At 33.6% G+C, this 10,283-nt stretch overlaps 1 protein-coding gene across 1 annotated transcript in view; it reads left to right on the top strand.

Annotated features, from left to right (window-relative positions):
* Window positions 1-214: 214 nt before the first annotated feature.
* The window catches only part of LOC123663813 (phosphatidylinositol-binding clathrin assembly protein LAP), a 70,473-nt gene continuing 60,404 nt past the window's right edge, over window positions 215-10,283 (top strand). The window contains exon 1 of the mRNA XM_045598452.1: window positions 215-508. Within this exon, the coding sequence (XP_045454408.1) occupies window positions 358-508 (151 nt within the window). The 5' untranslated portion in view covers window positions 215-357. The remainder of the gene's footprint in view (window positions 509-10,283) is intronic.

Below are 10,283 nucleotides of genomic sequence, written 5' to 3'. Positions count from 1 at the left end.
TAGCAGACATAATTATATACGTTCACTGTACACTCTAATTTTTGTATATATTTTGTCTATCAGAAAATAAGTAAGGTCTGGGGGACCTATCTATCTTACTGTAATAGTAATGCACATTACATATAAAATTGAAATAATCGATGAAATACTTTTAGGAATCTGGTTATTAAAAAAATTTGCTTTTAGTAAGTTTATTGTAATCGAGCAACACTTCTTCAAAATCTAGTCAGCCATCTTGAAATTAGTATAGTGCCAGTCGGGGGGGCGGTGACATATTTTACCCGTCATCGTCCTAAATAATTTTGTGAATTTGATAAAACGCGAAAATAAGTGTTTAGAAGTGTATAAAATCAGTTTATGTCTGGACTGAACGTGAGGATGGCGGGCCAAACAATAAACGATAGGCTTCTTGCCGCTCGCCACAGTATCGCGGGGCAGGGTTTAGCGAAATCTGTATGTAAAGCCACAACCGAAGAGATGATTGCACCGAAAAAGAAACATTTAGATTGTAAGTATATTATTTGATTAGTCAATAAAGATCTTATCAACTACGTCACAGTTATTGTGAATTTCTTTTTGCGATGTTCATGACATTGGCACATTCATTCTGGTCGATAACTCTTACACCCGAATAGCGGCGGCTATGTCAAATTACTGAATCGTGTAAAGTAATACTGCTTTACCTGATTATAGATTTAATAATCGCGTTTACATAATTTTGTCCCACGATGTTGCTTGTCTGACATACGTTCTCTATTATGTCATATCCAATAGACTGTAACTACGGCCTAGCAAGTCGGTGTCAAAATAAAAAATAAAATTGATTACCCTCTTATAAGATTTTATGTAAGAACCGTTTACACGCCTGCTAGTATTAAATTTGCGAATCGTTTGTTGTTCTAATTTTTAATTTATATTCCAATACAATTAAAACAAAAAAAAAAAATATGATTTCCACTAAACAGATTGTTTAATTTAAAGTTGCAAGAAAAAATAAATGAGGATCATGGTATCAAAAAAAAAAAAATATAATTTTTGTATATTTACTGACCGACATAAAAGAATATTATAAATGTTATAAGAATGAATAAAGGAAGAAAAAAATGTCTATTACACGTAAGTAAATTGTACAAGCTGCTAAAAACATCCCACTGGCAAAGAAGCCCTGTTAAAATAAAACAGATTTTTAATGAACACCATCCAAGTAAATTACTATATTGTCGCTGCAGCCTGTAATATCCCACTGCTAGTCATAGGCCTCTTTCCCCGTGTAGGAAAGGTTATTTGGTATATTGTATATTAGGTATATTACTAATGTATTGTGTGTAACATATATATATATATATATATATATATATATATATATATATATATATATATATATATATATAGGTTTGATAAGAACTTGCTTAAATATAATACCAATAAATGGAACTTAATGAATCATAATACCATATAATTAACTATAATTATACAATTTTCCATAAGAGGATAAATATATATATTAAACCAGCATAATTAAAATAAAGTTAACATACACTTGGATGTCAATGAGCCTTTCCCGGGCAGTGAGATGCTTACTTACTGGCTTATTTAGTACAAATTAGCAAATATTCAGTTGAGAAGTATGATATGGAAGGGTTGGAAGGGGTACACCTAGGCGGACGTTCTGAGACCAAATAAAGGACGTCTTGACAAAAGGCCAGGTCGAGAATACCCTAAACCGAAGAGCATGTATGAAGGGAATAATGAAAGTGGACAAAGCAAAAGAAGTGTGTAAGGATCGTAGCAAGTGGAAATAAGTGGTCTCTGCCTACCCCTACGGGAAAGAGGCGTGATTATATGTATGTAATATTCAGTCTTGACTAAATTAATCTTGTCGTATATGAAGAGGATCCCTTTGTCCAGCTGTAGGATGCTGCTGCTGATGATGCTGCTGATGATGCTTTTTTTTTTTTTTTTTTTTTTTTTTTTTTTTTTTTTTTTTTTTTTTTTTTTTTTCGGCGGGTAGATTTGAAAGTGTCAACACACAATTTTGGATAGTGTTAGTTATTTTTTGAATTTAAATTAATTTTAATAAGTTTTCCTGCTCGTTTAATGCATATTCTTTAGGATTGCACCCTGTTACCCGCCAGCTATTATTATCCTACGTAATTAATTTCTTTAACTGCAAAAACCAACACCTACTAAATTATCAATAACCATGGAGTCTTTGAAGGATACCATCATTGCTATGTCTGAGATGTTCAACAAAAGGATGGACGAATTCCAGCAAAAACAACAAAAAGATCTCCAGAAGGGAAATTCTCACTCTCCAGTTTCAACATCATCCTTGGCTGCTGAGTTCGAGTCATTCAAATCTTTCATTCTCATAGCACTTAAATCACTACAACGTCAGGTCGAATTACTAGACAGAGAGGTTGACCGCCTGGAAATGAGGAGGAGGCGCAAAACGCTTCTGATGCATGGTGTCCCGGAGGATAAGTCTGAAGACACGTCACTAAAAATTACCACCCTCGTAGCAGACCATTTGAAACTTCTTAACTTCTCGAGCAGCAGCATCAAGGCATCGTACCGACTGGGTCGACCATCTGACAAAAAGCCTAGACCTATTGTCATAAAGTTTACCGATGCTGCGGTACGCGATAAAGTGTGGTTTGCTAAAACTAAACTAAAGGGGTCAGGGTTTACTCAATCTGAGTTCTTAACGAAGACTCGCCATCAAGTGTTTTTAGAGGCAAGAAAGCGTTTTGGTGTGGTTAACTGCTGGACACGCGACGGAATAATCCACATCGTGGCGGTGGACGGTGAGCATTACAGGGCTGAGTGTCTCTCGGATCTCGAAGGCATTCCCCACTCAACAGCTGAGAGCTCTTCATTGCAGGAGAAGAGTCCAGCTTCTAAACCAGCTGATCAAAAACAACGGGCAGCTTCACGCACGAGAAGGACTGTAAAACAGAAGTAATACCTTCAAGTATTTTTATTTTGTCGTTGTTTAACCTTTGGCAAGTTTATTTTTATTTTTATTTTTATTTTTCATTCATTAAACTTCTGTCGGTACACAAAAAAAACTTTATCACTGACTACTTTGCATTATATTTCCTTTATATTTACACATTTCTTTTAACAGTAAGCTAAATTTATATTATTCTGTTGTTTTTGTTTTGTTATGTCATTTGTTTCTAAGAGTGACTTCTGACAATGACATTTCAACTATTACTGTCAGTCGTTTAGAAATGACACAAATGTCGTTAATATTCAATATTGTTGTTAATTGTCTTTTTTTTTTTATCCTACCTGATAATGACTGTATTGTGTTGTTTTTTTTTTTTATTTATTACTTTTTGTATATTATTGTTGTCTGGTACCAAAATCATGTCAATTTTTACACTTTTTTTTTAATTTTCTTTTTCCAATAGCTGGCGGGCGGGTCGTTAAATTGGACGTGTATATATATACACACATATATATAATTCATATATATACTTTTATTTTATATATAAGTATTTTTTTCTGTAGTATCACATATATTAATTTATCTTACATTTTGTCTCATTTTGATAAATATAGCATATTTTTCTTATTTATTATATTTATATTTATCGTTAATGGATAGCGACAGCAACAACTCTTTCTATTCCTTCTCTTCCTCCTCTGAGGTACACAGTCTCGACTGTAGTTTTCTAAGTATTCCATCTCTTTCCGATAATCTTGTTTCTCAATTTCTCGATGTTCCTAACAATCTTAATATCGTACACATAAACGCACAGAGTATTCCTGGTCATTATCCTGATCTTCTATCCAATTTTCAAATAGGGAATATTCATGCAATCATGGTATCAGAATCCTGGCTTAAACCTTGCTTAATGTCCACGTCCTATTCCCTCCCTGGATTCCATCTCATTCGCAGCGATCGTGTTGGACGGGCAGGTGGCGGCGTTGCCATCTATCTCCGTGCTCACATCCCATATTCAGTCATTCATAAATCTCTTTCTAATGATGGTTGCGGGCCAGATCATCTCTTCCTCGAAATTTCGTTATCACGTACCAAGATTCTTCTGGGTGTGTATTACAACCCCTCATTGACTGTTGACTATTTCTCGTCTTTTGAAAATCTTTTAGAGTTGTTTACTCCTTTATATAGTCATACTGTAATCATGGGGGATTTTAATACGTGCCTTCTAAAATTCGACGGGAGATCTTCACGTCTACGCTCCGTCATTAATTCTGCCAATATGCACATCCTCCCCCTTCAAGCCACTCACTCCTTTCCTAACTGTGTTCCATCTCTTCTTGACCTTATTCTTGTCTCCTCACCTGACCACGTTGAAAAACATGGCCAGTGTTCTGCGGATGCATTCTCATACCATGATCTTATTTTTGTTTCTTATAAAATAAAACCCCCTAAAGCTAGGTCGAGAATCCTCCTGCAACGCAATTTTAGTGGTATGGACATGAACAGACTATGCGAAGATGCTGCTAAAATTGACTGGTCTTCAGTACTTGGTGCGTCTAGTGTGGATGATAAAATTGCCATTTTTAACTCCCTACTTACCCATCTTTTTGATACTCACGCCCCGGTACGTCCCGTGCGTGTTAGGCATCTTCCAGCTCCATGGCTTACAGCTGATATTAAAGCTCTGCAAGACCAGAAAAACAGGGCCAAAGCGAAATACAAGTCCAATACAAGTTCATCTAATTGGGAAAAGTATAAGATAGCTCGTAATCGCTGCAATAGAGCATGTAGAGACGCACAACGACGCCATATTCATAAATCTGTACTCGAAGAAACAGACCCTGCTAAGGTATGGAAATTTTTAAAATCGCTTGGGGTTGGCAAAATCAAAGAGACTGTACCTTTTAATTCTTTCGACCTCAATGGTCTTAATAATCATTTCACAAATTCGTGTACTATCGATGGTACCACCAAGTCAAACACTATTGCACACCTTTCAGCCATACAAACTCCATTTGAATTTTCTCCCTTTAATTTCTATCAATTATCCGAGTGTGATGTTAAAGAGAACGTACTAGCAGTTTGTTCTAGCGCAGTGGGCTGTGACTCCGTTAGTCGTAAAATGATTATCCCTATCATTGATCACATCATTCCTATCATAACACACATATTTAACGAATCCCTCTCTTCCAGTACTTTTCCTTCCTGCTGGAAAGACGCTCTAGTAATTCCTTTACCCAAAAAACCTAATCCATCTGAGTTTTCCGAATTTCGCCCCATCTCCATCCTACCTTTCTTGTCCAAGGTTTTAGAGCGTCTTGTACATCAACAGCTAACATCATTCCTTTCCTCGAACAACCTCTTAAATCCTTTCCAATCCGGCTTTCGGAGGGGTCACAGCACGGTTACTGCTCTTGTCAAAATTACTGATGACATTAGACATGCTATGGATAACCGAAGTCTTACAGTGTTGGCATTACTTGACTTCAGTAATGCCTTCAACACTGTGGATTTCGATATTTTGCTTTCTGTCTTGCGTTCCTTTAATATATCTCCACCGGTTATTGATTGGTTTCACAGTTACTTGTATGGGCGCCGGCAACGGTTGCGAGTTCAAGATACTTTCTCTGACTGGGCTAACGTCGTTGCCGGCGTACCGCAAGGTGGCGTGTTGTCTCCTCTCTTATTTTCTTTATTTATTAATTCAATCAGCAAAAACATTTCTTCTCTCTACCACCTGTATGCGGACGATCTTCAAATTTATACCCATTCTAAGTTGGCTGACTTACCCTCAGGTATCAATCAACTCAATAATGACTTAAATAACATTTATAAATGGAGCAACTCGTTCGGGTTAAAAGTCAATCCTTCAAAGTCCCAGGTCATTATCGTGGGTAGTCCAAAGCTGATGAGTTGTATAGACTGGTCACTTATACCACCTTTAGTATTTAACAATACAACTCTGAACTACAGCAAGAATGTTAAGAATTTGGGAGTAACGCTAGATCAGTTTCTCTCCTGGTCACCTCAATTAACTGAACTTAGTAGAAAGATATTTGCAGCCGTCGGGTCACTTCGTCGTCTTCAGTTCTTTCTTCCTTTGCCTACTAAAATTGCACTAGCCCAATCACTCCTTTTGCCGATTCTTGACTATGCAGATGCATGCTTCTTAGATCTTACAGAGGAGCAACTGAATAAGCTTGAGCGACTCCAGAATCTTTGTATAAGGTTCGTATTTGGCCTTCGCAAATACGACCACGTCTCCGATTTCCGTAAGAAACTCAAGTGGCTCCCGATTCGTTTTCGCAGGAATACTCATGTACTTTCCCTACTTTACTGTGTACTTTTCAATCCTGATGCCCCTCAATATCTTAAAGAACGGTTCACGTATCTTTGCAATTCCCATGAACGTTCCCTTAGATCTGATTCCAATTTACTTCTAAAAGTTCCTTCCCATAAATCCTCCTTCTATTCTAATTCCTTCACTGCTAAAGCTGTCCGCCTTTGGAATTCTCTTCCGCTTTCAATAAGACGTGCTTCTACTCCAGCCTGTTTTAAGCAACGTCTAAAGAAGTACTATATGTCGCGTAACATACAATAATATTCAGAATTTTAACATGCATATTTTATATTATCAATATATATTTTACAATTATACACGTATATTAATACTATTTTGATTATTTATGTATGGATATTTGTACTTGTATGTGTATGTCTATGAATTAAGGAATCTATTATACACTATTTTTTTTTTTCTATTCATCCTTATGGATATTGTACACTTCCTATCCGTCACTACTATATCATGTCCTGTGCCCAAAGGTTATCTGGAAGAAATCGCTCTTCAGCGATAAGATCGCCTTTGTACATCTTTTTGTTGTAATTACTACTGTTTGTTTATATTTTGGTGTACAATAAAGTATATTATTATTATTATTAGGATGTGGGTAGGCTGATTCAGTTAAGATTAACAAATAATTTCATAAAGAACCAATTTAACTTTAAACTATCTTTAATCAGACTAAAATTCCTTCTTGCTTAACTTTCTCTTTAGAAAGTGCTTATGCCCAGCTGTAGGGTGTTGAAAGATTCTTTACCCACCCGTGGGACATGGATACTGAATATAGCCATTCAGTTCAGAGTAACAAAATAATTCTATAAATAAAATGTTATACACTAAATTTATTTTCTTATATTGAGAGGTTGCCTTTGCCCAGCTATTGGGTTTGTATGATTCAAATACAATATGTAGAATGACGGATAGTAGTAAGTCAATAATAAATACTAGCAATACCCTTGCGAATAATTCACACTAAATAAGTTAAAAAAATACTGTCTGTCAATTATGCTGATGTTGTTTCAAAATTTAAGCTGTCATATATATATATATATATATATATATATATATATATATATATATAATATTAATGATTAATTAATTTAAAAAAAAACAAACAAAAGCAATAATAAAAATGTTTGTTGTTGATGTTGGTAGAGGAAGCAATTATCTATAAAATAATATATAATTTATGTGGATTAATTGTGAGGTTTTTTTCTAAAAAGGGAGGCAAAAATCTTAACTTTGGCATATTAATATATATGATTACATACAGGTGTATACACGAGAGAGACATTGAATTAACCCACACATAGTACATACAATTATATTTAAGCTATATACAGCAAATCATTTAAAAAGAAGCGGTAGTTTATTCATAGGATAGGTTTACACAAATAATATAATAAAAAAACTGAAGTTATATTCAAATACAACAATTATTTTATTTTTTAGTTTATAAGGTAATAAAATAATAATTAAATGTAATTTTTAATTAACCGTGTGATTTGTATGACGTCATGGTGATATTCATTTTATCTTTGACCTTTCCCAAAAAATAATATCTGAGGCAAAATATCTTTTTTTTAATTTGTCTTGTAATTCTAAGATTGCTGTGTGTCAAACTCAACTCTACAAACTTATTTATCAACTAGCTGTGCCCGCGAATCGTCCACATTAAATAGTGACTGAACAGCGTTTTTTTAGATATATATTTTGGATTATAAACACTATCTTATTATTATATGGTATTTATAAGTTCAATGAGATTCTTTTAATTGAATTGGCATAACTTTATTATTTATGAACCGATTCACATTAAATAAACACTAAATGTAAAGCTTACCACAATGTATTAGTGAAAACCACATTTAAATTGGGTAAGCCGTTTCTGAGATAGCATGCACAAACGCACAGACAAACAGACAAAAATTATAACAGTCATTGTTTTGAGTGCTATTTGCGATGATAAAGGTCCCAATATTTTTTCTCATATATTTTCCATGTACAGATATCGAACCGTTACATTTTTATAACATGTATTGATGGTTATTAATATGTATGTACGAGCATAACAGTCGAACCATATAGGTGATTTTGTTTGTTTTCGTTATTATCAGGAGAATGTTAGTATAAAAGGAAATTAAAATAGAAAAGCTTTTAAAAAAGCGGTACCTATATCATGTAAAATATATATTGATACAAATTCTGCTGGGTCAGCTAATATTGAAATTATTTTCAAATCTATTTAACCCTTCTCCCAAATATTACGACCTTCATGTTCAAAATACAATCGAAAGTTATTTGAATTGTAACAGATAGCCATGTGTTTCGGTCACCATATCTCTCGTGGGGACATATGTTAGTTATTAATTGTGATTGGAGTGAAATACGATAAACGGGCGGACAGCGCCGCTTCCTGTGTTATCGTTCTGTTTATGATATTGTCAATTGATACAGTTACTGGTACCAAATTGTTTTCTTCTTAATTTATTTTTGACATAAAACTCCTTTACGTAAGCTTGACTTGGGGAGTAAGCTGTTGAATGCGTGACGAGAGTGTTACGAAAAGTGTGATGGGGTGAGGCGAACGGAAGTTGAGAGCGAAATATAAGTTAGATGGAGCTACAGAAGTTTAACTTAAGTCTTGTGGTCGAAAGCACACTCGTTTTGTTATTATTAAGGCCTGTTTCCCCGTTAACACTATTTGGCAGATTACGGTATACAATGAAAATTTTATGTTATATTGTTGTCTTTCACTATCGAATTCCACTATATTTATGGCATGTTACTATTCGCAACTAATTGTGTAAAAGTTGTATTCACTTAATTGAGGCAGATTACTTATTTGAAACAGATTCTAATGGCTTCTTCTCTCTCTGCTCTTTTTTAGTGTTGCCATTTGTTTGATTGTTACGAATTAAGTAAATATTAATTTTTTAAAGATGACATACATGTTAAGTAAAATTAATTTATTTGGTATTGATTGTTAAAATAACAAACAACGAGTTTTTCCCATAATTTTTTTACAAAATAAAGTAATTACGTATTCATAATAAGTACTCTTAAAGAAATTTTCACTACCTTAAAATTATGTAATCCTCAAGGTTAAGTTGTAAATATTTTTTTACGGTAACATTTTAATAGAATCCCTCGAAAAAGTTTTAATAAAGTCTAAATCTGAAAACCAATCAACTACAATAAATTCTGAACATGTAGCCGCTTTGAAAAGCATTTTCCTTTAGTTTATTACTCGTCCGCCGACAAGCTGACGTGAATTAAAAGTGTTTAATCCAACTAATGTTTTAGTTAAATGTTTTGGATGTACACGTCAAATAAGTAATAAAAAAAAACATTATGTGATAAGTTTCGTTAGATTACTTTTTTAATTTTAAGTTTATTTAAAGCTAATTTTAAGTTTGAAATAGGTATATCTATTTGTTACGAATATATTTTAAACTTTAAATTATTAATTAAAAAACATATTAATTTAATTAATTATTAATTTAAATTATTATTAACTGTGTTTCTTAAGTCGATTTTTTTGTACTGCCTACTTAATAAACCTATTGTCGTCTTCAAACAAACAAACGAAATCAATTGCTGTTCGTTGGTCTCGCTAAAACTCAAAAATGGCTAGGCCGATTTGGCTGATTTTGATCTTAAAATATTTGTGAAAGTTCAGGGAAGGTTTAAACGGTGAGAAACATAAATAATAAGTAACGGAAAATACTAAAATGACAATTTAATTTTCCAATACAAAATGTTCCTAACGGTGAAATTGGTTGTCAAATATTTTTTGCGTGTTCATAAAGTGCTTTTTCTATATTTTTTACAAATATAGTAGCTGATACGAAGTTCACCGGATCATCTACTCTCTATGAAAATAGTTCAAGTAAATGTAAATAAAAAAATAATGCTAATTTACATGGTCACGCAATTGTCGTTTATACTAAAAATTCCAACGGCTGGCTTTGAAATACACAG

This window comes from Melitaea cinxia, chromosome 21 (genome assembly GCF_905220565.1).
Source record: "Melitaea cinxia chromosome 21, ilMelCinx1.1, whole genome shotgun sequence".
In the NCBI taxonomy this organism is placed as follows: domain Eukaryota; kingdom Metazoa; phylum Arthropoda; class Insecta; order Lepidoptera; family Nymphalidae; genus Melitaea; species Melitaea cinxia.
The sequence above is the reverse complement of the archived record's forward strand: the minus strand, read 5'-3'. Positions and strand labels throughout refer to the sequence as shown.